Raw genomic sequence first — 26,206 nt, 5'->3', positions numbered from 1 at the left:
CTAAGGCTGTAATTTTACTTCACCCAGAGTAAATCTGAAATTAGTTCCTCACAGTAAGCTTAGCAGCAGCAAAAGCCAACCATTTGTTACCTTTAAGGTTTGCATATTCACACTAATTGCACCACAGCTAGGTTATAAATTCCCTTCCCTGCTCCTGGACCACCTCCCTCGAAGGCTTTTCTCTGCAAGACATTATGCAAAAGACACTCCTAATGGCTATTCATTCACCAAACTCCAGTGACAGCTTTATTTAATGCCAAAGCTTGTTAACAAGCTGAATGGCACACAGTTTAATGTAATGCAGATCTGATTAGGAAACAGCAACTGGGCTCCTAAGGAGTTCAATTTTTATTGAATTTGATTTCCCTTTTTCCACACAAAGCCACCTTTATTAATGAGGATTTGGTTATGTACATGCCATTTCCATCTTCCAGACTGGAGCCCACACAGATGAACTCAGTCTTTTTGCACTTTGCTGACAATCCACCACAGCAGAAAGTGATGAGGGGAGAGGAACGAGTCGTTTTTCCTGCTCAGGCCATGAGAAATTCAGAGTTTTACTGGTTATAGTTTGATAGCTGTGTCTTCATGGACTTTGTGCCCAAGGAGGGTGGAATTCAATCTTCAGCCTTCTCAGACAAACCACTTACTTTTTCCACTTTGAGGCTAAATGATTTAAAACTAAAAATTGAATTTCTGCCTTACAACAAGAGGCAGAGATCTGTGGCGTGCAGAAGAGAGCTTTGAGGGAGTAAGATGTAGGCTCTAGTTGAGCTCTCGTTTATCCGAGGTGTTTTCAATTCCTTGCTTCCACCAGATTAGCATGAAATATATTAACTCTGCTACAAGATAATTCACCCACTACCATGAATGTGGGATTATAATTTCAGAGCAAAATTACAAAGATTCAAAAACAAACTTCAAAAACCAGGGACGTTATTTAATTATTTAACAATCCCCTTTCATCTTTTCGCACATCGCCTGCAGTACAGAGACCAGGCTTATTCTGAAAGCAGTTCTGCAGAATATAATTTATTTTCAAGAGGTCTCCCTGTCCCAGGAAGCATGCCTGTGCTTCCAGGAATGATAAATTCAACAAACCCTCAGAGCCATCTCAGAGAAAAGTGGCTTTTAAGGCAGAGGAATCTTCATCGCCTAACAAAGCAATCTGCCTGCTTGAGGGAGTGCCTGCCCAGATCACACCTAAAATCACAGGTAAGTAGGAAATACACAGTCCAGCATAATTAGGTATAGACAGTGCCTGTCTCAGCAATGGTTTCAGTATCTGCAAGTTTATAAATTCCGTCTCCTTAAAGTGTTATCACCACTCTGCATTTCTGAAGCAAAAACCTCCCATTTACATTTATCAGCAAAAGTCTGCTGTCAAAGGATTATAAAAAGCCTTACAAATCTCTACTGGTTAATTGATCTGGATTTATACACCTAATCTGAGGATCTCCTTGCAAACCCTTGTTTTCTTTCATTCTGCACATTCAGGTGAGCAGCCCCACCACTCAGTGGCTGCATCACCTCGTGCACAGAGGGCTCCTCAGCACGTTTTCAACCTACAAACTACAGTGAATAATTTGTCCTAGCATTAATAGACCACTGGCTAGTAAAAAATGAATGCATTTCCTCTCTATTGTGTTCTGGCAAATAGGCTGCCTTTATTTGGTTTAATTGCGTAATTACTCTTACATCAAGACAATCAAATGGGAATGTCTGCAGGAGGGCTCAGCTCATCAAGTCCTGGTGTAAGCAAGCTTGGTGTAAAGTCTAACCTGTTCAGTGGGATGCAAACCTGGAACACACAGGCTGTGATGCCTCTGGGGGCTGACCTCACCCATACCTGAAGGGTCCCCATCCTTCTCCTGCCCCAGAGGACATAACCACTTCTTTCCTGAGACATGAATACTAGATGCTGGAAAAATCTACACTATTTTAGCAAAAATCCCCTCCCATGTCTGGGGTTCCTCAGCAAAGGAGATGGTTATGGGTAGTCCTGGCAGACTGGAGGCTCCTGTGCATGGGGTTTGGCAGGATCTGGCCTAGAGGCACAGTGTGCCAATGCAGAGGGCACAATCTGATAAGAGCTGCAACATCCCTCTCATCTGACACTCCCCAGGTAGCTCTGTGCCCCTTCTGCTGGACTATTTGGTCTCTGGTGGCATGCTATCAAAATTCACTTAATTCTTCAAAAGCTACTGTACAGTTGTACCCTCTGACACAGCGAAACATGAAGCACAGCACCTCACAAGTCCTTGGAGCAGGGGAGAAACACTGTTGGTGACCACGGCTTTTCTTTTTGTCCTGCATTCAGAAGTTCTCCTTAACACTTTTCAAGTATTACAAAGTGGCTCCGCAGTGACACGAGGAAACCCGGGAGAGCTGAGGAAACCCGGGAGAGCCGAGGAAACCCGGGAGAGCCAGAGCACCACTGCGAGCCCCACCTGCTGCTGTGCATCCTCAGCAGAGACCTCAGCCTATGGAACCCGTCCCACCACACCCTGGGGCAAATGCCAAAGGGAACCATGATTTGCAAGGCTAAACGTTAAGATACAACTAAACAGCAATATATCAATCCCCCTTCTTTCTCTGAATCCCAGCTTTAATCTGGTGAGACACAGCTCTGAGAAGTAGGGCAGAGGCTGGGAGGAACGCCAAGCACAGCAGATGCTGGAGAAAAGGGTGTACCCTGAAAAATAAGGTTAAAAGGTGGCCAAGGCCTCCCTGGCCTACTAAGACTGTGTAGAGCTCCCAGAGCCCACAGCCCAGATTTAATATCACCAAGTCCCAGATCACCCATCAGCAGGAACTCATTTCTAGGCAGCAGAACATGGGGAGGGGAGAAGGGGCTGACCCAGGAGAAGGCCAGGGCTTGATGTGCTTAGCAGGCACCGAGAGGTTTGTAAAAAGACACACCAGAAACAGCCAAAAATACTTGTTCATTCCTACACAACCCCATCCATTTCAACAGCTAAATCTTCGCTTGGCATCACTGACAGGGGAGAAATCCAGTCACAGGGGAGGCAGGAGTTTCACGCAGCGGTTTGGTGCAGACCGCCAGAACCCCTTCAGCCTCATTTTTCCCTTCCCACCCAGGCTGTCCCTGACAGGTGAGGGCGGCTTCAGCCCCCGGCACAACCCGGAGCAGCAGGACGAGCTCCTGACCGCAGTGGGGAAGCTGCGAGTTGGTAATTACCAAACCAGTTACCCCAGTCCCGCATCTGGATCCTGCTGCACCCCCCACCGGCCACCGGCACAGCTGTGTGGGGCTGTCCCACCCGTGTCCCCAGAACCCCCCTCCGTGGGTGGGCAACGCTCCCGAGACCGACACAAGCACTCCCAAACCAGCCACACCTGCACCCCGGGTGCGCACGGAACCGGGAGGGCGCCGCAAAACCCTGCGAAGGGAGAGCCGCGATGGGACCCAGCCTGGGGGACGGGGCGATGGGCCGGGGGTCCCGCCGGGCCTTACCTCCACTTGTGCAGGGCGAAGCCGGGGCACTGATCCCCGCAGGTGTTGCAGGGCTGGCCCCGCTCCGGCTCCCCCGACGCCGTCAGCTGCAAGGAACAGCAGAGTCAGCGCCGGCTGCGGGACGAGGGGGACGGGAACAGGCACCCGGGGATAAGGAAAGGGGCACGCCCGGGGGAAAGGCACCCGCACGGCTGGGAGAGGGCAGGGGAAGGGCTGGAGCGGGGACGCACCCCAAGCAAGCGGCACATGGGGGACCAGCCGGAGCGGGCGGCGGGACAGAGCCACAGGTTGGAGCGGGGCGAGGGGCGAGAGACCCCCGGCACTCACCGAGCGGCTGGAGAGCCGCTTGCGGGAGCCGCGGCCGAACATGGCAGCGCTCCCGGCGCGGAGCCCGGCGCAGCCCAGCCCGAGTGCGCGGCAGCAGCGGCCGCCCCGTCCGGGCCCGGCCCGCCCCCCCGGCGGCCGCCCCTCAGCCGCGCTCCCGCCCCTCAGCCCGCCAGGCACCGCCCCGGCACGGGCCGGCCCCCGCGCCGCTGCTTCCGCGCCCTTCGGAGTTCGGTGTGCTCCCCGAGCCCTGCCCGGCCCCGCTGCCATCGTTCCCTTCGGAGCTCCCCGAGCCCTGCCCGGCCCCGCTGCCATCGCTCCCTTCGGAGCTCCCCGAGCCCTGCCCGGCCCCGCTGCCATCGCTCCCTTCGGAGCTCCCCGAGCCCTGCCCGGCCCCGCTGCCATCGCTCCCTTCGGAGCTCCCCGAGCCCTGCCCGGCCCCGCTGCCATCGCTCCCTTCGGAGCTCCCCGAGCCCTGCCCGGCCCCGCTGCCATCGCTCCCTTCGGAGCTCCCCGAGCCCTGCCCGGCCCCGCTGCCATCGCTCCCTTCGGAGCTCCCCGAGCCCTGCCCGGCCCCGCTGCCATCGCTCCCTTCGGAGCTCATGGAGCTCCCCGAGCCCTGCCCGGCGCTGGCTGCGCTCGGCCGGGTCTGGAGTGGGCAGCGCAGTGTCCTCGTTCCGCTCCAGAGCTCGGCTGCTGCTGAGGGAGCTGACCTCCCGAAGGGCTCAGGGGGCTGAAGGGCACACGCTGAGGTCACCTGCGCTGTGCAGGGCGATTTTACCGGCCCAGGCAGGGAGAGATCGTCCCGGGTTCCTGCCGGGCGTCTGATCCCCTCTTCAAGGAGAACAGATTTAGCCCACAAACAAGAGCAGAGTGCAGGAAAAACACTGTCACAGGAAATATATTTGCTGTCTGAGATGCTGGACCGGGACACAAAGCACCTGTTACAGCCCTGCAGCTCACGGTCCTCCCAGAGCTACTTGTGGGGCAGCAGGGCTGGGATCCTGGGATCCGTGGGGCAGGGAGCTGTGATCCTGGGATCCGTGGGACTGTGATCCTGGGATCCATGGGACTGTGAGCTGGGATCCTGGGATCCGTGGGACTGTGATCCTGGGATCCATGGGGCAGGGAGCTGTGATCCTGGGATCCATGGGACTGTGATCCTGGGATCCATGGGGCTGTGAGCTGTGATCCTGGGATCCATGGGACTGTGATCCTGGGATCCGTGGGGCTGTGAGCTGTGATCCTGGGATCCATGGGGCTGTGAGCTGTGATCCTGGGATCCATGGGGCTGGGAGCTGTGATCCTGGGATCCGTGGGACTGTGATCTGGGATCCATGGGGCTGTGAGCTGGGATCCTGGGATCCGTGGGGCTGGGAGCCATGGTGTTGCCAATGCATCAGCCCACTCTTGTCATACACACAGTGCACTAACAGCAATGCCCACCGCCAGCAACCTCCCCGTGCCCCTGGGGTTTGCAAACAAGCAGCACATCTGGCGCAAGGCAGAGCAAAATGAACCGTGGGGAGAGGAGGAGCAGCAAACGCTTCACAGAGCACAGAGCTCCTCGGAAACTCTTCCCCAGTGGGGCTGGAGCAGCTTCGCCATTAGCATTTCACAGCTTCACCCAGGGTTGTGGTTGTTTGCAGATCCTGTCAGCTCCTTCCCCTCCTTCCCTGCCTCTTTGTTCCCTTGCCTTGCTGCCCTCACAGCTGGTTAAAATGGCAACCCTTTGATAATATCTTTTTTTTTTTTTTTTTTCATTTAATCAGTTCTAATTTTTGTCAATTCCCTTGTATTTTCCTCCCTGGGAGGCTGAAATGAGGCTGGGAGCTGTGTAGCTGAGGTGGTCGTTTGAAGAGTCTCCGGCAAAAAGTTTTGGGGAGATTTGCACTCTTTCCTGCCATAAATACTGCGCTTCCTTAAAATAACCAAATCCAAATAAAACAAATCTAACCTAAGGAAAAAAAAAAAACAACCAACAAACTCCACATAGAGAATTTTATCATGGAGAAAATTTTCTTTTTCACAGTCTTTCTTCATGGCACTGGGAAAATATTGGATACTCCCTGCTCTGTTTTTCTGTGGTTGCTATTTTTACCTTTCCAAAACCCTCCAAGCTTCCCTCTATTGCTCCCTTCTGCTAAATTTCCTCATCATTTTCCTTCTTGGTTTCTCTCCCAGTTTCCAGCTCATACAGTGGTGCATGAATATGTTATAAACTCTCAAGGGAAGAGGCGATCTCTCCAAGTATACATTTCATCACACAATGGACAACTGGTTGCAGACTGGGGTCAGACCTCATTGAAATATCTCTACCTACAGCCTGTATCCAATGTCAAATACATCATCAGGGTGCTGAGTTACTGTTATCTGTACAGGAAAATGGGATTTCAGGGAATGGGTGTCATGCAAGAGAAGGCCTGAAAATCTCCAGCGCTTTGGGTGTCTTGCATAAGATTCAGAATATTTAAAACTCCAATTAAAATTGCTGAAATAAAAGCAGTATTGGATACAGGACTTATAACAAGATTCAACGTGCTATGGGAAATGCTTTAAAGGTGACCTGCAAATCCTCTTTAATTGCTCTGCTGTTGCAAGAGATGCTGTGTGCCCTCAATAGCAGGGCTGGTGAGGACATATGCTGTGAGTTTAAAACAGTAAATGTAAGTCAAAGTTGGAGGATAAATTCCTTGGAGGTGTGGCTGTACTGAATCACAGCTCCAGTCTTCTGATGAAGATGCAGGTCCTAAATTGCTACCTAGAACAAGGCTGCCTCATCCTTTCCCTCCATTCCAAGCTATCCACCAAACTTCCCTGTCACTCTGCATGCTTGTATCCTCCAGCAGATACTGCAGGCACTGGGGTGACACAAGCAAAAGGCAGGGGAGGCTCTGAGCATCAAGGCTTGCATCAGCTTGTTCAGAAGAGGGAAGATGAGGGCTCAGCCTGGGAGTGCAGAAGATGCAGATAAGAGGGGCGAGGGGTGCTCACTGCTTCTGCTCAGCTGTACCTCCAGAGGGATCTGGGGAAATCTGGTCCATGCAGAGCCAGAAAAATGCTCAGGTAGCACAGACCCCAGTGAAGTCAGATCTTTAGGGACTCCTGGTCGCCTAAATATCTCATGGGAACAGCAGTTTCTCTCTGGTCTGAGACATCCAGGGTAAATGACAGGCTATTCTGGAGGACTCCATCCACTTTTAGGGATGCTCAGATGCTCCATCTCCATAAGGAAAGAGCCAGGCCAGAACATCATCTCTGGGATGCATTTGGGAAAGGGAGGGGATACATTATCTCATTGGCCTGATTGCTCCTCTTCTCTTTCCTCCCCCAGAAAAGCTGCCAAGAGTAAAAGATCTCTCAGGAAATAAACTCCCACTCCCTTGTTCTCACCATGTGCAAAGGGGATGATGCACCATCCTGGCATGGCTGGGTGGGCAGGGGACAGCAACACAGCTCCAGCCCTACCTGTGCTGCCACAAGAGCTACTTTCAAAAGGGGATTTTGCATTATTATTTTTATAGACATGGAGATCTTCCTCTTGAGTGGAGGCAGACTCAGCTTGGAGGTGGGGGGTGTCAAATACTGCTGTCAAATAGGCTCAGAAACAGACACACATGTATAATACATGCTAGACAGTTTGTCTGACAAATTATTGTTTCTGCTGTCACTTAAATTGTTCCATACGTCATCTTCCCCTCCCATTTCTGTTTCAATCAAACCTGCCTAGGGATGACTCTCCTTCTAGCCCTTCTCATGACTAAACCGGTTTAAAACCCAATTTGTTCCATTCATGCACTGTGAGCTGTACCCATTTCCCTTTTGAAGTTGTGGATGGCCAGGAAGGGGGAAATGACAGGGATGCTTTTTTGCTTCTTGCTCCCTTTTGTACCTGATATTACAGATATAATTATGATGAAAATCAAAGAGCTCAGGGAAAGGTAAAATGCAGTCCTGTGTTAGCTTTTGGTCACAAGGTAGGTGGAACAGGGACTGGCATGGGATAGATCTGTGCAGAAGAGCAGCTTGGGATGCAGGGCAGAGCTGTCATTAGGTCTCTTCTCCTGGTGACCTCCATCCCATGGGGGACATCAGCACGTGCAGTGGCAGCAGTGATTGTGTCCAAGCCCTTTTGGCAGTCCTTACCACCCAGGAAGAGGAGCTGCAGGTCCACAGCAGTAGCTGCAACCAGGGGATGGGAAATATGGGGACAACTTGTGCCACCAAAGATCATGGAAAGTCTGCCTCCAGCTCTGGTCCAGCAATTCTGGATGGGAGTTAGCTGGCAGACAAACCAGTTTTGTGTGTGAAGCCAGGAAAATTTGCTAGTCTTTCCAGGAAAGTGCCCCTGGTTCTTCTATCCTGCACACCATGCCTCATGTCAGGAAATCACCTCCAAAACAGTCACATGCAGGAAACTCTCAGCATTCCCCCCATCAGCTCTGACACCCCTGTGCCTCTTACAGTCCAGGCCCGGCCATCAGCACAGGGGCAGGGGTAGCACCAGCAGAAAGCACTGGAGTAAGGCAGAAAGCAGCTCTCATTTTGATGCTGGACATCCATTGTTCCCCTCTGTGATGTCAAGGTGAATTTGGCTGTTGCATACCGAGTCAGTTCCCTCGTGGTTCCTCCTGCCAGCAGCCTGTGCAGGTGAATTACAGCTCAACACGAATCCTGTCTCCATCTAGTACCCTGAAGGTAATAAATGTCTGACTGTTATTAGGAAGTTATTGTCTGAAGCCTTTCAAACAGCAAAAGCAGGGCTTAAAAATACCTCTAAGTGCCACAGCTGCTGAAGGAGTGTGCTGGGGACCAGGCATCTAATTTGCTGCATCGTTCCTCCACCAAGCCTTCTTCTTCCTGGGTAAATGTGCCCCCATGAGGGTCTTTTAGGAGTTCTCAGTATTTCCACTCATTCCAGCTCCAAGATTTGCAATTACTGCAGGCAGAAAAAGCTGTGCATAACCCCCAGTTTGAGGTGGGGATATGGAATTTCAATCTGTGCTGTGCATAACAGGAACCCAGGCCGGGATGAATCATGCTATGTTACTTTGGTTTGAAATTTTTTTTGCACTGCGTAGGATTTTCTGGGGCATATTCCATCAGGCATGTAATGGTCAGATTCACTCTGAACGTTTATTACACGGTTACTTTGCAGTACACACACTTCAAATGTCACAAATGGCAACAAAGTGGGCTTAGCAACTTAACAAACCCTTCTGTAGATCACCATGCATTTTCTGAGTGGTCTTTATCGCAGCCATTTGACTACTACTTTTTTTGTTATATTTCTCTGTTCTGAGGTATTTTGATTAAAACGGTACTGAGTAATTTCACCTTTTTTCTTTCATCAATACAGTCATTTGTAAATATCCCAGGAATTTTTTTTGTGTCCTCCCACCCAGGAATGCAAATGGCCATTATGTGCTCCCCAAGGTATCTCCAAATAACCCTTCTCCTTTTAACCTTAGGATTTTATTGTGTTAGTTGCTAGGTAACTGAGTAAGATTAATAGCCATCTATTGTTAATTTTGAAGGCGGTCTTCAATTTCCCTGTAAATAGCATTTGGGAGTTGGAGTCCACACCAATAAAAACTTGGAGTCCAGTCCCACTCTGTGGAGAGGAGCACCTGCTATGAAATGCAGAGCCAAGTGGATACATAAAACTTACCCTCTCAAAAAGGGACCTGCCCCTCCCAGACTGGGCAGGCTGGGCATTGCTCAGGTGTTGGAGGGACCCTGGCCTCTGATGCCAGCGTGGCAGAGTGTCACAGGCCCCCTTCCCGCCCTCCTGCTCCTTCCAACCCTTCTCCTCATCCTTCAGGGTGTTGCTCCCTGAAATGAAGTGACAGTGCTTCAGCTTTTCCCAGTGCTGTCAGTCTCAGGAACCCCTCAGCACAGCTCTCCTAGCCTCTCTGACAAAAGAGGGTAGGAGATGGCCCCGGTTCAGGTGATAGCTTAATGCCTTTCAATCTGAGGCTAAACAAAGCAATCAGGTGGGACCCTGCCAATTTGCACACAACATCCTTGCGCTATAGCAACAAGTAATTTTCTACTATCCCCCCCTCACTCCCTGGAGCTCTCTTTGGTGCAGCAGAATTATTTGCTTTATGCTGTAAATTAACACTTCTGCCATGCTACTTTGACTTTTCAGGACCATTTATGAAGATAAGGAAAAACAAACCAATTTAGGGTAACTGGCAGAGAGGCAGGTGTCAGGGAGCACGGCAGGAGGTGAGCTGGCAGGAGTGAAACCATCCTGCCCTTCCCTTGCCACGGCACCTGGAAGTGTCACAGATGTTCTGCAATCCCTCACATTAATCATTCATTTGCCACCCTGCAGGTGGAAAGGTCCTTTTACTCATGTTTTTAAAGCTGTTTTATTGTCTTTTTTGATTGGGAGAAAAGAGTATTTTACTTACCATTTTACAAGGTTGAAACCTGTTTATAAACAGGGGAGAGAAATTCCTGGCAAAACCAGGCTGCTGGTGGTAGCTCAGATCATGAGAAATTAGGTAGCTGGTCAAAGGGAAAAATCAGAAAACTTTGTCTGTGGCCCTGAGATGCCAGAGATTGTTCTTTTTCTGGACACCAATGTTATCAGGTTTTATATGGGTGCTAATTTTGTCTGCTGGATCCACCAGTTGTTTAGCCAAGACAAACTCAGGACACACCTGCTGTCAAAAGCTGCTGATTCTCCCAAGTTAAATGCTGCCACACATTTGAGTTCTTGAAAGGCCCAAGCCATTGGGAATGATCAGATGGGAGAAAGCCATTAGTGAAATCTGAATGCCAGTCGTACCTGGAAAGCTCCACATACCACTTGCACAATGTGGAGGAAAGCTGAAGAGGAGGATACACTCAGGTTATCTTGGGCAACAGCCTCTCCAGGGCAGGCAGGCAGCTCTCAGGGGTTATTCCAGGTGAGCTCTGCACCAGCACAAGGCACACCCACTGCATTTTTCCACACAGAGCAGAATGAAGCTGTCGGTGTTGACAAGAGCTGTTGAAATGTCTTGAGGACACCCCACTTCATGCAATTCAGTCAGCAGAATTTAGAAATATCTCTAAAAAGTGGATCTGAAGGGTATCACCTCTCTGTTTGCCCTACCTGAACGGAGCAGCAGCTCAAGTGAGAGTCAGCAGAGCCTTCTGGGGTTTCCTTAGATCACTGGTACCACTGCTCTGGGTGGACTGTCCCCCTGAGACACATGGATTTGAGGAGACATGGTGTGCTCAGGGATACCCTGGGAGGAGAACAGTGAAGGAGGGACAGACAGCAAAGTGTTTCAGCAGCTGAGCCCCAGCACAGGTAAGAAGAAAGGCCATTGCCTCCTGCTCCCACAGGCAAAGCTCAGACTCACCTCCTGTGCTGCCAGGAAACAAACTTCCATTTCAGCAGCTCGTGGATTGTTATTCTAGGTCTCAGTTGTTTGCCAGTTCAGCTGTGCTGCGTTTTCTGAAGCAGGGAAAGATTGCTACCAGTGTGTACCTGCTTGTTGTGAGCTCTGGCACAGCATCAGCCTCAGTGGGAAGTGCAGAGCTGCATGCTCCCACCACTACACACGTGGATCCTCTCCAAAGGGTTACTCCAACCTGGGACCAAGCTGAGAAACTTCATCTGGGAAGTCCAAGCCATGCATGAGGCCACAGCTCCAGCCTCTGGCAGCATCTGGTACCTGCTTGCATCCTCTGCTGCAGGCAGCCTCGCACCCACCTGTGAGGGGCTTGGAGACACCACTTACATTTACTGCTGCTTGTATTTACCAGTAACATCAACCAACCTGGACATGTCTGTTCTTGCCCGTGAGTTTGCAGCGAGCCATTCCCACTTCCCTGCTCCTGGGAGCAATGAAAGCGTTTCACAGGCAATGTCCTTTCTGTGTGGGGCTGGGGAAGGCAGGCAGCGAGCAGTGAATAGCTTCAAAGAGGAAGGTCAGCAAGCCAGCGAGGATGGATTAGAAAAGGACAATGCAGGAAAGACCTGATTAATTTAATTGCTCATCTGAAATGTAGTCGCAGACTAAAGAAGGATGAAGAAATTATAAGCATATGAATGGAGCCAAGTAATGATTTTAAGAGAGAATATCAGAGCCCTGCCTCCCCCTGCACCTTCTGCCCCTCATACAAAGGGTTTTGTATTCAGAGATTACTCCAGGCTTCTGGCTCTTCTCACACTGTCTCTTCAGAAATGGAGACACTGACTACCAACACATGTTTAATTAGCTGCAGCTTGATCTTGCTGCTGGCGGCTCAGACTGATCATTAGAGCCAGGCATGTGCCAAAGCCTGTGTGGAGATGTAATGTGGAAACCATTCTGCTCCCAGCAGAACTGAGGTCTTTCCTGGTGGAAATGGATCCTCAGCCTCTGCATTTCATATTCTGCCTTCAAAGACCTGGATCAGCAGCACAAAGGAGAAATGCATTTCTACCTCCTCTTGCTTAACATCAGATCTTCTTGTACTTACAGTCAACAGATCACATCTCCAAACACTTCAGAACCAATATTTATAACTAGACAGAGGCAGAAGTAATTTCATGGAAATTTTCATGGAAAACCATAGAAAATGTTTTTTTGTTTGGATTTTTTTGTTTGTTTTCAATTGGAACAAACAAATCTCCCCAGGAAATATAGTATAAACGGCACTTGGGTTAGGTAAAAATACGATTTCCCCTCCTCTTCCCCCCCCCCCAAACCTGTGCCTTATATTTGCTAATATTAAATAGCTGAAAAATTAAGCCAACTTTGAAGTGGAAACTCAGACTCTTCTGTGAAGGCTGAAAATAACTTCTTAGCATTCTTCATCTCGCTATTGCAAAGAGAGGTCAGAAACTTGTCAAGTAAATCTGCTTCTGGAAGGCTACAATTCCAATTGCCTGGATCCCTTCACAAGCGAAAATACTTGGAAAACATCGGAGCGAGACTGACAGGCACCACTTTCGGTCATCAGCTTCTTCCTCCTGCTGAACCGGAGAGCTGCCTGTAGGAATTTGTACCGCAGAGGGACTCATCCCCTCCCGCTTCATGACCAACACTACAAAGGGTTGTGACTTCTGGATGAACTCGAACACGGCTCTTGCAACGACCTGATTGAAAGAGTTCTCCATTTGAAGAGTTCAAGTGATGGCAGAACTTAACGCAGGGCTGAGCCACTTCAGCTGTTAATGACTCCTGGGCTGGGCTGGATTCCTGTGCCTCTGCCTGGTAATGGGAGGTGTCTCACCTCGGTGCTCTTCCCCTGACAGAATGCTTTCTTCTGAGTCAGCCCTCAATCATCTCTTTGAGGAGTTGTGTTGGAAAAGACACTGTAAAACAGGTCTCTCTGCACTCTTCAGTACTGTTTTCAAAGTGTGGCTATGAGGAAAGGAAGGAAAGGAATCACATATCCTGATTTAGGAGTAATTCCCTGAGACATGGCTTTCCAACAGCCTTCAACAAAATGTGTTTTATTTTTCTGTAGAAGAAAAATGCCCATCATTGGGGCAGAAGGCCAAAGTGATCAAGCAATCACCTCTGTTTCTGAATCTGAACAAAGAGACAGAGGAAGAGTGCTGCAATTACCACAGAACCTCAGCACTAAGCACACAGAACCTAAGCACTGAGTGTTAAAATGATTTTTCATTATACAGGGCTAGAAGGTTAAATACGATTCAGGGTCTGTGTATTAATTCCACAGCATCTCACATTTAAAATCTTTGTAATAATTTATTAAGGATAAATGATAGAAAAGACACTTCTATGAGATTGGTAATTTCAAACAAAAATAGAGCTTTTGAAACACTGTATATTCTGTTTTCTGCATCTGACAGTGTTTCAGACAGAACAAGGGAAGAATCCTCTTCTCCTTTGAAAACAGAAGCTGGAAAAGGCTGGACCTGCCACACTGAGATATCTGCAGCATTTTCTGAGACAAAGCATGAAGAACATACAAGGGAAGACAGAAATTGCAACTCTTACCTGCAGTATCTGGGGCAGTGGTGATGTAAGACTGGTTGCACTTCGACAGTTCATTGCCATCCTGGGAGGTAGTCCCTACATTTGCTTCCTTTTAAACCAAATTTCTCCTGCCTGAATTTTCTTGAATATTTGATACTAGCTTTCCCAATTTAGAAAAGTTGGTTTGTTGTTTTTTTTTTTTGCACATTTCTTTCCATAACACTGTAAGTGGTGTGGACCAGGCCCATTATCCCAGCTCATCCTTCAAACACATTTGCAAAATGAACTGCTTGTCTCCCTTATATGCCATGTTAAAGGATGTCTCTGGTCACTGAAGCACCAGCCAGTCACCAGACATGTCTGAACAACGCATGGGACACTTCTGAGATGTGCTTGTGTATGTTTTGCACCCTGGAGCAGTCCTCTTTGGACAGAAATTTGGGAAGCATCAGTCTCTCCAAGCAGCAGGACATGAGTGGGTGGTCATGGCCATTCTTCAAGGTGGTCCCTGGTCCATAGACCCCAACACAGGCTTGGGGCAGAGCTCCATATAAACATTCTTCCCATCCCTCATTCCTTTTGCATGGGACAATCAAACCCAAACCTTGGAAATAAACACCAGTACAGAAAGGAATGTTTACCATTCAATGTATTATTCCCTTGTGTACAAAGTATTTTGCCTCTATAGTAGCACACAGGTATTGAAATACGATGGCAAATGCAGCAAGACCATACAGACATGCCATACAGGTATTCTCATTTCCTTTTGAGTAAAAGCAGAAAGAAAAGAAACATTGTACAGGAAAGTGCTTGCAAAAAAATACCCCAGTTTGTAGAAAAATAATGGCATTGATATATAAAATCCAGAGTTCTTTCCTGAACAAGAAATGTCTATTGTCTCTGATCCTCAAAATCTGCTCTATTTAATGGTGACTCTTAAGCAATGTCAGGATCAGTGCTCTGTCATTTTTTCCCTTATAGTTTATTTTGTATTTTTTAGGTTCTGCTAGCTCTGTTAATAGCTACTCTGAAACTAGATGGTAAAAATGAATGTGTACAGGTCAAAACAGTATTTCTTTTTATAAATAGCAATTCACTTCCAGTGGTAAAGCACCACTATTTCTTTCTAAAGTTCATAGTGCAATTTTCCCTTTTCCCCTACAGAATTTATACATAAGCAACTATCATTAGAAAAATCACTATTCCATTTTTAGTCCTTTCCCCTTTCCCTTTTTTCTCTTTCTCTTTCCCTTTTTCCTCTTTCCTTCACCAGTTCTTCAGCTGCCAGGCTGCACCACATCCCTGCCTGTGAGATGTCTCCCAGCTGACAGGAATGTGTCAGGCCCTGATTGGCAGGCTGACAGGTTTCACTCCAAAGGCTGAACACAGCCCGGCACACACAGGTTATAAATCCAGGGATCACATCCTTTATCATCTTTGATCCCACTCTTTTGTAACACACTGATTACACATCCTTTGGGGAGCTCTGTAAAAGACTCACACAAGATCCCGAGGTTGTGTTTGGTAACTGCTTGCATCCAAAATGGGAAGAGTTATCTGGAGTAGCAGATAAGCCTCTTTGGTTTCCCAAACTGCTGGTAATTTTGTGCTGAAAAGCTTCCTTTCCTTGTACTTTGTGCTCCTGGCTGCCTCCACATGTAAGGTGAAAGGGCAGCACCTTCCTATCACTAAGTAAAGTTGTGGAGAAAGCGATAAGGAACATAGTCACAGACTACAACAAGAACCTGGTCACATCAGCCCCGTTCAATGTGCTGCAAAGCTCTGTGAAAGCGTGGCGTGCCACAGGCAGAGGGCTATGTACAGGCAGGAGCCACCACACCTAAGGGACAGGCTCGCAGTTTGATTAAAAAAAAGCCAACAGCAAATGTCTGGCTGCACATGGGAATGAGGAGAGGCGAGGAGCACAGATGCCTTACCAGGAAGATCCAAAGCAACACAGGAGTAGGCGTAAAGCGGCTTGCTTTTGAAGGGGGGGCAGAATCATCTGTAGGTACAGAGTGATCTTGTTGAAAGGAGGCAGTGAAGCCTCCCTTGCAGATGGTCTGGGAGTGAGTAGGAAGCTGGGGAAATGCTGCAAATGCCTGCAGGGGAGTACCCTGGCCAAGAGAAGGGGTGTTTGGCTGGGCGTGCTGTCCCCATCCCTGGGGCGTGCTGTCCCCATGGTCCTCACCAGCCCCACGGGGAGGGAACACCACAGGGATGCTTTCAGCTTCACGCTAGGATTTTGTAACAAAGTCTGTGAGAAAAGGCATCTCTTCTGAGCACACAGCCCAGGGAAACATATGGCCTGATCAGCCTGTCTGGGATGAGTTAATACCCCGCTTCCAGATGGAGTCAGGAAGCACAGTGGCACATGCAATTAGGAGACAAAGATATGCTTTTTTAAAAAGTGAGTTCACTTCAGAACTCTAAAAAAAAGGGGCTTGAGCTGAAGATCCATCTGCAGGAATTTTCCAAAACCTCGGGTAGATCTTGATTGAATTGCCTGACAATTTTTCTGCTTTATCCCTTTCTTCAATGATAAAGGCACTGGATTAACTAAAACTACAGAGCATTAATAAATATCATGTTAGCACCAAACCAGGCCTTTCAGCACTGGCCACAGAGGTCATGTGAAATTTAAAACATACCTAAAAGATAAAAGATTGCTAATGCAACTAGCACAGTATTCATTGTCATGTTTTCCTTGAGTGCTGTCAGCCTAATCCCTAAAAATAAAAATTTAAGCACATCTTGTCTAATTTCCTCACATAAAGACAGATTGAAATGCCAAAAATACCCCTATGCAGATTGTGTAGCACCGTGGAGGGCCAAAGCAGCCCTTAACTGAAGGAAAATTACTGACTGAAAGTAAACAACTGAATACAGTGACAATAAAGTATCACTTGTCATAATGCTACATATAATGTAGAGTATGCAAAATGCAGTGGTTTGACTGCAGAATTTAACAATAAAAAATAAAAATAGTAAAAGCAGCCTTAATATAATGATTTTACGTACAAAAATATTAAATCAAAATAAATAATCCCAAACATAAATATTATACTGTACATTAGGAATATGCAATCTATATACACATATACACAGATATAAAAGTGGAAGGCAGAGGTATTGCATCACTATCCTTCATCCATCTCTTATTTCCCTTGGCTGCTCCCAGAGAACCTGTAAAACATAGAAAAGGAGCACATTTAGAGTCATCCTGGCCTCTGGAACATCTCACTAGAGAAACTGGCACAAGAGCAGAGCAAAAGTGGGTGCCAGTAAGGTGGGGAGGTGTTTGTCACCAATGCACTCCATGTCTTTTTGCAAGCATGGCCTGATCTGCTCCTTCAGGGCATTCTGGGGAAGATTTTTCCTTCATGCAGAAGTAGCTGAGAACTCACCACTACTATAACACCTGAATGTCGAGGCCTGTTCCAGATGATGGAGTGCACTTCCCACAGTAACCACCACATCTTCCTACTACTTTGGTACCATCCTGCAGGCAAAATCAGAAATAACAGCTCAGTAAGAGCTCAGGAATTCCATGCTGTAGAAGGGCCAGGTCTGGGTTACTCAAGCCACAGTTTTTAGGATCAATAAGAAAAAAAATCATGCCAAAATCAATCTACGAAGTCACTGATGTCTTCATATATACATAAATGTAATTCTCTTTAGTGCTAGCAGGTCAAATGGTGGACACAAATAGGAAAGGGTAGTTTTGATTTATTAAATTGAAAGCTGCCCAAGGAGAAGGCCATTTGTAGGGTATCTCAAAGGTATCTGCTTTCTCCAGTTTGCCCTGCAGTGAATAACAGTAATGAGTAGAAAACATGGCTCATGCAAGAGCAAAACCACTCTGGGTCAGTAACAACTGCTCAGCTCTGCCTGGGCATGGCAAGGGCACGGAAAGGGTATTTGCAGGCAATACCAGGAAATATCCACTTGGAAGGGAAAGTCCTGGAGTGGCTCCAGAGACAATAGAGAAGGGAAAGTGATGGGGTGAGGTGCCAACCCTCCTCCCTTCCCCACAGCCAGAAGGGATAAGTATGGAGCGGTCCTGTGGTTGACCTGGTCTCCAGGTGAGCCCAGCAAGCAGGGTGCAACTCTGGGTTTGAGTCAGGAGATTAATACCTCCATCTGACCTTCCTTATCTCACCTCTGCAGAGTCTTTCTTCTCTTGGTCATTACGATATACGATAGACAGACAGTCCTTGAGGGGAATTCAACCCTCAATTACCAGAAAATTGAACTTAAGCATACAACAAGCTTGCACAAAGCATTTATTTTTAAACGAGCTCCACCCTGCCCTTGACACTATTGATCTGTGACTGCAGCAGGCTGCTATCATCTCTTCTCACTACACCATTCTTTCTTCTGCTCCTGCAGGCAATTATGCCCTTGGAACAGCACTTGACAGATGCTACCAGGTGATGGAGGATTTTTGAGCACCCCTGTTCCTTAAAGTTTGTTTTAATCCTGCCAGACATGATGTTTTCTGCAACCCCAAAGTCGACTTCTCTCCTTTTAGAAGGGAAAAACAGAAGAGCACCAGCCAGAATGGACATACAGTGTCTGTGCTGGTCCTCTTCCACCTGTAGCGTGGTCAGACCTGTAGCATTAATTCTGCTCTAAGAGCACCAGCACAGAGGAGACTCATGCTCCCCAGAGCCTGGGGGGAGACTGAAAGCAGTACAGGAGAAGATATTTTGCAAACTGCTGTTTGTTAAATGATGATGACCTCCTTTGGAGAGTTTTAACAGGGGAAATTGGGATGACTCACATGATGGAACAGCCAAAAAAGCAATGGTTTCTACCATTTCAGAATATGACACAGAAGCAACAGAGTGAAGGCACACAGTGACTGCAGGAGGTGTTAACAGGCAAATTAAACAGCACAAGCACGAATTTGGCTGTGAGTGACTGTGAAGGGCTGCCTGGCTTACCCTGAGGCTCCAGCCAGCAGAGCCACAGGTAGTGACAGGGGATGGTGCCTCTGCAACACTCCAGTGACTCGAGATTTTCCTAAGAGATAAACCCAGACCAGACCAGCAGGAAGGTCCACATCCTCCATGCTTTACCAGCGATGTGTTGGGAACTTGTCTGGCACCAGACCCTAACTGCAGGTCCAGCTCTCCTCTGCAGCCCTGACCCTGTCCTGCTGCCCTGCCCTGTGATGCACACTCCGTGCTGGACATCTCAGGAAACTGATTAAGAATATGTCTGCCCCACAGCACTCAGTGCTTTCAGCTTCACAGTTAATCAGGCTCACTAATTAATTAAACCTGATCAAGTTAAACCCGCGAGGGCCTCACCCCACTACAATTACGTGCAACACTTTAATGTCAGATGTTCATTTTCTGTTAGTCTCTATTGGAAGATGTTGCCATGAATGACAATGTGGTGATTAAAAACTTCTGATGAGCAGGTACAGCCATAATTAAAGTTACAACTTACTGGGGATTTCTGAATTTCCGACACCGCGTAATTCCCTTGTGAGAGCCACTTGGCTGTTCCCATTAGGGACAGGCCTGTCCCATAAAGGTCTATGCTGAAGCGACCCTAAAAAACAAGAAAAGTCTGGTTATCCCAAAATGCCATGCTCCAGACTCCTGGCATGCCACGGTGTCACTTTTCTAACAGGATTTTGACAGTAATGTTTTCCTTGTTTTCCATGGCTCTGGCCATGATCACTGTACAAATCACAGCATGGCTCACATTCGGAATTCCTTCTCCTCGGTGGAGGCAGAGAAGGAGGGGCTTCAGACTGCTTTTGAACTGCCTTTTCTCCTCAGGTTTGCACTGCTTTACCCCGGTTTTGCACCGTTTTTTCCCGGTTTTGCACTGCTTCTTCTCTGCCGGCTGAGGGCATTGTTGGCTTTCCCATGGCAAACTGCAGAGCCGGACGTGCTCCAGCAGCTGATGGGAAGGAACCTCAGGGATGTGCTGCAGCCACTGTCACTGCTCCCTCCTCAACTGGAGAGGGCACACTTGTCCTTGTTTTCCTTATTTTCCACTGTTTTGTGTTTTGTTTTTTTTTTTCCCAGACTAGTGAAATAAAAACTCTTCCATTTGCTTATTTCTTTAAAACACTTAATTCCACCCTTTCTCAAAATGAAAAAGATGGATAGAAAAATAAGGACTATGCCAGCATCATATGCACCATGGCAGTCCTGCCAGTTTCTGGACCCACGGAGGGATGCTTTGGACACATCCCCAGGCTGACCCACAGCCCAGCACAGCCATGCAGTACCAGATGGCTGTGAGCTTTGCTCCTTGCACTTGCTGCCTTGGGAATGCTGATTTTCTGTGAGGAGCAAACTGGGTCAGGTGGATGGATATTAGCATTTATGAGCATTCCTGAGGTAAGGAGTCAATCTCTAAGCTGCTGAGCTGTGCAGGAAGGTGTCAGCTCTGAAAGCAGGGAGGGAAGGAGATGCAGAGGTTTATGCTCTGCTGTCTGCTGCAGCGACTCCCTCTTTAATGCCCTTTGCCGACAATGCCCACCCAATACCTTGGACTGCCCAAAGAGATCACTTATCATCCCCAGCCCCACAAAAGGCAGGTGTGCTGGGAACAGGCAGCAAGCCATCCCTAACAGTGTTATTTGTCCCCTACAGACTTTCAAAAAGCATCTACTCCCTACTGCTCTCTCTGCCCAGAATTTCCACCAAGTCCTGCCATAGACTGATCCCCCGTCTTCAGCTATGCAGGCAAAACCCAGTTCTCCCCTCACAGACTCTTTCTTCTTCCTTTTTTCCTTCACTGGGGCCCTAGGGAATGTCTTTTAGCCAGCCACTGGCCTGATAACGTGGAAAATGGAAACTACTTTCTTCACATTCACAAAGGGAACTTTCTCCATCACTTTCTCCATGTTCACAAAGGGAAAAATTTCAGATCACTGAGATAAGAATGTGCCACTCACAGAAGTTGGGCTGCTGCGGCCAGCAGTAATTAAGAGGGCCTGAACATAACAAATGGCACCAATTCCTGTTAAATGCTCTTGTCAAATACCTGCGGGCATTTGGCAGCACTGTAGCAGTCCCCAGCAGTGGCATAAGGAACAGGTCGTCCATCATGTGTCTGTGCAAACTGTAAATCAGTTGCTGTGGAGAAGAGTTGGTGAGCAACATGGAAAGAAAGATGCAGGGAAAGAGACAAAATAAACGTAAACATGCTCTTTGCTGATGTTTAAATTCACCAAAGCTGGCTTCCCACATTAATATATGACGTCAAGACTACTATATTTTTATGAAATCAAGATTACTGTATTTTTTAATATTAAATCTCCTGACTCATCTCGCATGTGATTCCCAGCACATGAACACTGAATTTAACAGGACACTTAGCTCAGTTTAAATCTTTTGGTGATTTGGGACCAAGATATAAATAACAAAACTCAAACCCTTGACTTGGGGTTTATTTCACTATCAAAAAATTCCCCACTTTCAAGAAGGCTACAGCACCTTCTAAATCTCTCTTTTAAACAAAAGCAAACAACATCTCTGCTCTCCTGGCTGCCCCAGCCCAGGGGTCGGGTTTTCAAAGGGAATTGGAGTATTTTGCTCTGGAGGGATCTGAAGTAACTGAGACTCATTTAGATGGGGATGTGAGATAGCTCCTGCCTGACAGAGGTAGGTGCCCAGCTCCTTTTGAAATTCAAAGGGGGCTGGTATCAAATTCCCGGAGGGTGGCTCCTTTGAGATCTTTACCTAGGAGCTTTTACAGATTATTAGTTGCTTTTTACAGATTGATAGACTGGGAGGTCTTGAAAATTAAGTGATAAAACCCACTTATCAGATAAAGAGTCGTTTTACAGGGAAGGATTTTGATTTGCTAAGAAACCACTTAGCTATTTACTGAATGAACTCCCAACAATATGCTGTATTTTAAAAACATTTGCTGGAAACTGATAGCAGTGGAGTCAGGGGGACTGAAATCATAACCCCATGGAATGCTACAGGGTCTCTGGTGGTGGGATTGGCTCCCAGCTCACAGGAATGACAAAAGAGACAGTGTGTTACTCATATTGCACAGCTGTACTCTTTCTCCACTGCAAATCCATGTCCTCAGCCCTCAACACAAATTATTTCCCCATGGTCTGGCTCTGCCAAGGGAATACTCTGCCCTAGCCACTGGGAACAGCATCCCCACCCTGGTGGAGACCTCTGCACTGGGATCTCCTGACACCTCTCTGATTAAAATGGAGGAGTGGGGTGGAGGGTGGGGGCAGCTCCTCCCTGGTTAGGCTTTGTGTCTGAGTCCAGTCTGAACAGAGAAAATATGAAATTTCCAAATGAAATTAAATAAAATATTTCACAAAATACACTGGGTTGCTGGGATCATGGAGATACTCATTCTGCAGGGCAGATACACCAGCAATTGCCTTTGTATTTTCCTGTTTTACAGAGAAATAACATGAGCATCTCTGATGTACTCAAGTTACAGTCTCCAAGTGTAAAGCAGCAAAGAGCTGACCAAGTCTAAAAGCAGCTTTTAACCGAAATTCTCAAGAATATTGCTCACTAGAATAGTACTGCTTGTTTGTAGTTACAGCTATATTTGTGTAAAATAAACATTTTTTTTTAATGGCAAGGCCCTGTTTTTACTCACTTATTATTTGCATAGTGTTCAGGTCCAGCCTTACTTTGCTGAAGGTGGAAAACCCAGCTGCTGTGTAATCTTTCCTACACTGGCAGTCTTCTCGTCTGCTCCCGTTATATGGACACTCAGTCGGGTTATGCAATCTAAATCAAAAGAAAACCCCTTCTACTCATGACCAGGAAATATTGCCATGGAAAACAAAAACACTGTGAGGTTCATGATTAAAGGATTTCTTACCTGTATCCATACACCTCTGAAAAATTCTCTGCATCCCCGTTTACAAGGGTCACATACTCCTTTGGGCTGTCAGTCTGCATCCCAGAGCAATACACCTGAGAGAGAGAAGCCACAATTGTGTCATGTGCAAAGGCATCACTGAGACAACCAAAGGCAGAAAATCCAAGAGTGGAAGTGAAGACCACAAGCAGAGTCCTCTTGAACCTTCAGAAAACCCATTAACTATCATTCTGTTGCTGAAATGCACCTTTAATGTCTTTCCTTTGACTTGCAGGAAATATTCACCATCTTCAGTGACACCTTTGAGATGTTTAACATCCTTGCAACTCCTTGGTAAGTCACCTGAAACAAAACAGAAATACTTGTAGTCACTGAACAACTATACATCAGAATTTCTTTTGGAACACTATGAGGCTTCCGAAGCATCAAAACATCTTTTTTATTTTTAACAGGTTTCCCTGAAGTGACTTAGTGCTTATTTGGATGGCTCCCAATCTTTGGAAATACTGCAGATCTCTAGGATTTTGGTGGGAAAAGATGCTGAAGCCATGAGAAAGGCAAAAGAAGGTGTACATCTGCAGACTTACAGTCATGGACATTGTGGCATGTCCTCCTCTCTTCAGGTTTCAGGTCCACATGGCACAAGTTGCTGACCTGGTCATCATTGGTCAAACACTGCACTGAGCGGTGCATGACCCCAACTCCACAGGTGACAGAGCACTGCAGGACACAAGACAGAGATTCCTGGTTTATCTCAAGGGCTTATGGGCTCCAGAAGAAAGAACAGAGACAGATGGTTTCCCTTGTATCAAGAGACAGCAGCAAAACTCCAATCCTGTGAAGTGTTCAAGCACAGGCTTAATTTTAATCAAATGAGTAGTCCCTTTGGTAATTAATCCCTTCCTTATTATCATTGATTACTTCAAGACTACATACTTTGCTCAGTGTTTGCACACTTTGCTGGATGAGGCAGTTGGTTAAAGTGAACCATGTGCTCAAGTGAAATTGCTTATTTTTCACATTAGGGAGATTGTTGTTTTCTATGCCAATTGCACCCAAAAAAAGAGACTTGAAATCTTCTCTCCCCTCACCTGTTGGGAAAATGGCTACATCTGTGTAAACACTGGGTCACCCTCAAACCAGCCAGATCAAGAGCAATCCTAAGTCTGAAATTGCACAAGTTACTGGAGCTACTAAGCAGCAGAGTATCCAGCTACTGAGAATGGGCTATGGGAGGTGGAAGCATCTTGCTCCCCCCATCCACAACTTGTTCTTTGAAGTAACTGAAAGATAAAAATCAGCTCTTTCTACAGCTACCAGGTTAGGTTATAAAGAAAAATGAAGTTGCTCATCCATTTAGAAATGATTATTCTAAAGGAATACACCATGAAGAAGATGGTCTTCAATAATAGCTCATGGTATTCACAGCTTGGGCATTTACTCTTTATCAAGTCCAGTTCCATAAAACTTAGCTAAAGCACTAAGTAGGACTCTGTCCATCAAAGGTGATGGCATTTTACATTAAATCACTTTCAAAATCACAGCTGACAAGGGTCATGGCACTTGGTGGTCACTGGGACATTCAGCAGCCCAAAGTGAGGAGAAAGGTCTTGCTCTCTGAAATGAATGCTCTTTGCAGTGAAGTTGGATTAATGAGTTGGGTATTTTGCACTTAAATTCTGAGGGGAAAATACCAATTAATTGGGGCTGAACTCTTTGCTGTAACTCCTCTGTGCTGACTCACAGGGAGGATCTGAAGCTTCCTATGGGGCAGGAGGAACATAGGTTTCAAATGGCTTTGCCAGTTACCGTGACAACTCCTACTACGTTTTACTTGGCTTGACACTCATTGCCTTGTAAAGGTTTGACAAATTCCTACAAATGCCTGAGCTGGGTTAATAAATCAAGTTTATGGGAGAAACATCACATTTCAAAGAATGTCAGAAGCCCTAAGAAGTGAAATGTTATCACCTTAACTAAAATTTGATCTTGTAGTTCAGCTCCCAGAAGAGGCTCAACACAAATAACTTTAGCAGAAAGGCCAAGTTCTTTCCCCTGACCTGTCCCATCATTTGTGAGAAGGAGGGGGAGGAAAAAAGAAGACAAGGCTCAAATGACCAGTGTTTCAGCCTAATTCTGGCTCCCAGGTCTTTCTCATACACATGGCCAAGTGGGATCAACTGCAGTTGCCAATGACCCACAAATCCTTCTAGCATAAGGCTTTCAAACTCTTGTTTTTCACAATGACCCCACTCCCTGACTAAGCATTCAGCATGGCCACAAATGTTGGCTACATCCCAATTTTCATCAATGACTCTACTTGTAGCTGTTGGGACTCCCCCATAGAAGGGGTTCAGTCTGAAGTATGAAGCCTTACACACACCAGGGCTACTGCTGCACCAGACTATTCAGTGCATTAATTTAAGCAGCTCTAAAACATTCCCCTGCCAAACCTTTGGTTTGTGTTTAAAAAACCCCAGATTGCTCCAGACTTTTTGTCCAAAAAAAGAATTTTTCCCGACTTACACTTCCCCAGTTGCCGACGCGCCAGGAGGCCGAGATGGGGCACTCTCCGAGGTAGCAGGGCTGGATGTTGGGGGGCTGTGTGCCAGGACAGTTGACCATGTTCTGGTACCCGTACTCGTAGTGGTCCTTCCCGGTGTAAATCTCACTGCAGGACACGAGGCGCTGCCTGTATCCCTTCCCACAGGTGACGGAGCACTGCGGGCAGAGGAAATACCCGTGAGCACCACGTGCTTTGGGAAGGCTGCCCAAAATGTGAGGGGAGGAAACCAGGCCTGCCAGCTTTTAACACAGGAAACTGCTTCAAGGGATCACTGGTGTCTATTTAAGCCAGTCACAAATATTTTAAGTGGCTACTACAAGTGGGCTGGTGCCTGACACTATTTTTCAGCACCCAGTTCCTCTCTGGGCTGGATCTACAGCTGCTCCAGGACTCTCTGCTCTAGGCTGGCTCCTGGGCATGTGTTATTTCTTCCCAAGCACAAAGAAAGGAGCATAAGATCCTCGGGAATTTGGAAATGCCTCTATTACTTGTTTTGGTTTGGTGGTGTGTTTTTGCATGGATACACAGAGATAGAAAATGGTCAAGCTTGACCCAGGATTGCAGGTACTTGGCAGCATCTAGAAGAATGAGAAATTTTTCATTGTAATTAGAGGATAAACAGCACTTCTGCCCTCCTCATCAAAGGGCTGAGTGGGACCTGGAGAGAGCCAAACTCTGGCTCTGTAGGCCCTCTTCACCTCTCTGTCTTCATGGGCCTGAGTGCTCCCTGGTGGTCTCCCTGGCATTGGGAGTGGGTAGAGGGTGCCTGGGCAAGGAGCAGCCAGAGCTCCAGCCTGACAGGCACCTCAGTATTTCTCTTGAGAAACCACTCAGGAGACCAGGCTGCTCTGAGACACTCTCATGTCTCTGCGTTTCTCCCTCCTTGCACTAATTCAGGTGGCTTGTCTCTCCTCCCCCTCAGTCCTGGCATGTTTTCTTTTTTCCCTTCTCTTGTTCTTTCTTTTTAATCAGCGCTGTGTCAGCAGCTGCCTTGTCATTTCCCTCTGCTGTTTCTCCAACTGGAAAGTAATCCTTCACTGGCTGCAGAAGGAAACA

The 26,206-nt window shown here is 47.3% G+C and overlaps 2 protein-coding genes and 3 long non-coding RNA genes across 24 annotated transcripts in view; 2 read left to right on the top strand and 3 right to left on the bottom strand.

Annotated features, from left to right (window-relative positions):
* The window catches only part of PRICKLE2 (prickle planar cell polarity protein 2), a 103,121-nt gene extending 99,181 nt beyond the window's left edge, over nt 1-3,940 (bottom strand). Inside the window, exons 1-2 of the mRNA XM_086845912.1 lie at nt 3,806-3,940; nt 3,479-3,564 (exon numbers count right to left, since the gene is read on the bottom strand). Of these exons, the coding sequence (XP_086702038.1) occupies nt 3,479-3,564; nt 3,806-3,847 (128 nt within the window). The 5' untranslated portion in view covers nt 3,848-3,940. The remainder of the gene's footprint in view (nt 1-3,478; nt 3,565-3,805) is intronic.
* A 1,783-nt stretch (nt 3,941-5,723) lies between these two features.
* Nucleotides 5,724-11,509, bottom strand: LOC111934994 (uncharacterized). Of its 2 annotated transcripts, XR_015275006.1 has the most exons (6): nt 11,167-11,509; nt 10,914-11,049; nt 10,605-10,786; nt 9,474-9,637; nt 8,577-8,741; nt 5,724-8,494 (listed from the first exon to the last, which is right to left on the bottom strand). It is a non-coding gene; the product is annotated as an uncharacterized LOC111934994 (long non-coding RNA). The 2 variants fall into 2 exon arrangements; XR_002867551.2 differs by lacking the exons at nt 10,605-10,786; nt 10,914-11,049; nt 11,167-11,509 and having other exon boundaries at nt 9,474-9,750.
* On the top strand, nt 8,423-13,657 carry LOC147650967 (uncharacterized). The gene is made up of 2 exons (XR_015275004.1): nt 8,423-8,500; nt 13,614-13,657. It is a non-coding gene; the product is annotated as an uncharacterized LOC147650967 (long non-coding RNA).
* An 85-nt stretch (nt 13,658-13,742) lies between these two features.
* On the top strand, nt 13,743-18,614 carry LOC147650966 (uncharacterized). Its single transcript, XR_015275007.1, has 3 exons — nt 13,743-13,829; nt 18,133-18,173; nt 18,569-18,614. It is a non-coding gene; the product is annotated as an uncharacterized LOC147650966 (long non-coding RNA).
* ADAMTS9 (ADAM metallopeptidase with thrombospondin type 1 motif 9) overlaps nt 14,375-26,206 on the bottom strand; it is a 79,767-nt gene continuing 67,935 nt past the window's right edge. For 13 of the 19 annotated variants that reach the window (XM_086845896.1, XM_086845899.1, XM_086845901.1 and 10 more), the window contains 9 exons: nt 25,111-25,305; nt 23,172-23,304; nt 22,832-22,926; nt 22,585-22,679; nt 22,357-22,490; nt 20,758-20,849; nt 19,201-19,305; nt 17,148-17,242; nt 14,375-16,926 (listed from right to left, as the gene is read on the bottom strand). In XM_086845896.1, the coding sequence (XP_086702022.1) occupies nt 17,153-17,242; nt 19,201-19,305; nt 20,758-20,849; nt 22,357-22,490; nt 22,585-22,679; nt 22,832-22,926; nt 23,172-23,304; nt 25,111-25,305 (939 nt within the window). In that variant the 3' untranslated portion in view covers nt 14,375-16,926; nt 17,148-17,152. The remainder of the gene's footprint in view (nt 16,927-17,147; nt 17,243-19,200; nt 19,306-20,757; nt 20,850-22,356; nt 22,491-22,584; nt 22,680-22,831; nt 22,927-23,171; nt 23,305-25,110; nt 25,306-26,206) is intronic. The other 6 variants (XR_015274984.1, XR_015274986.1, XR_015274985.1 and 3 more) reach the window with 1 other exon arrangement.

The sequence above is a fragment of the Cyanistes caeruleus genome, chromosome 11 (genome assembly GCF_971803275.1).
Source record: "Cyanistes caeruleus chromosome 11, bCyaCae1.hap1.1, whole genome shotgun sequence".
Classification (NCBI taxonomy): Eukaryota; Metazoa; Chordata; class Aves; order Passeriformes; family Paridae; genus Cyanistes; species Cyanistes caeruleus.
The sequence above is the reverse complement of the archived record's forward strand: the minus strand, read 5'-3'. Positions and strand labels throughout refer to the sequence as shown.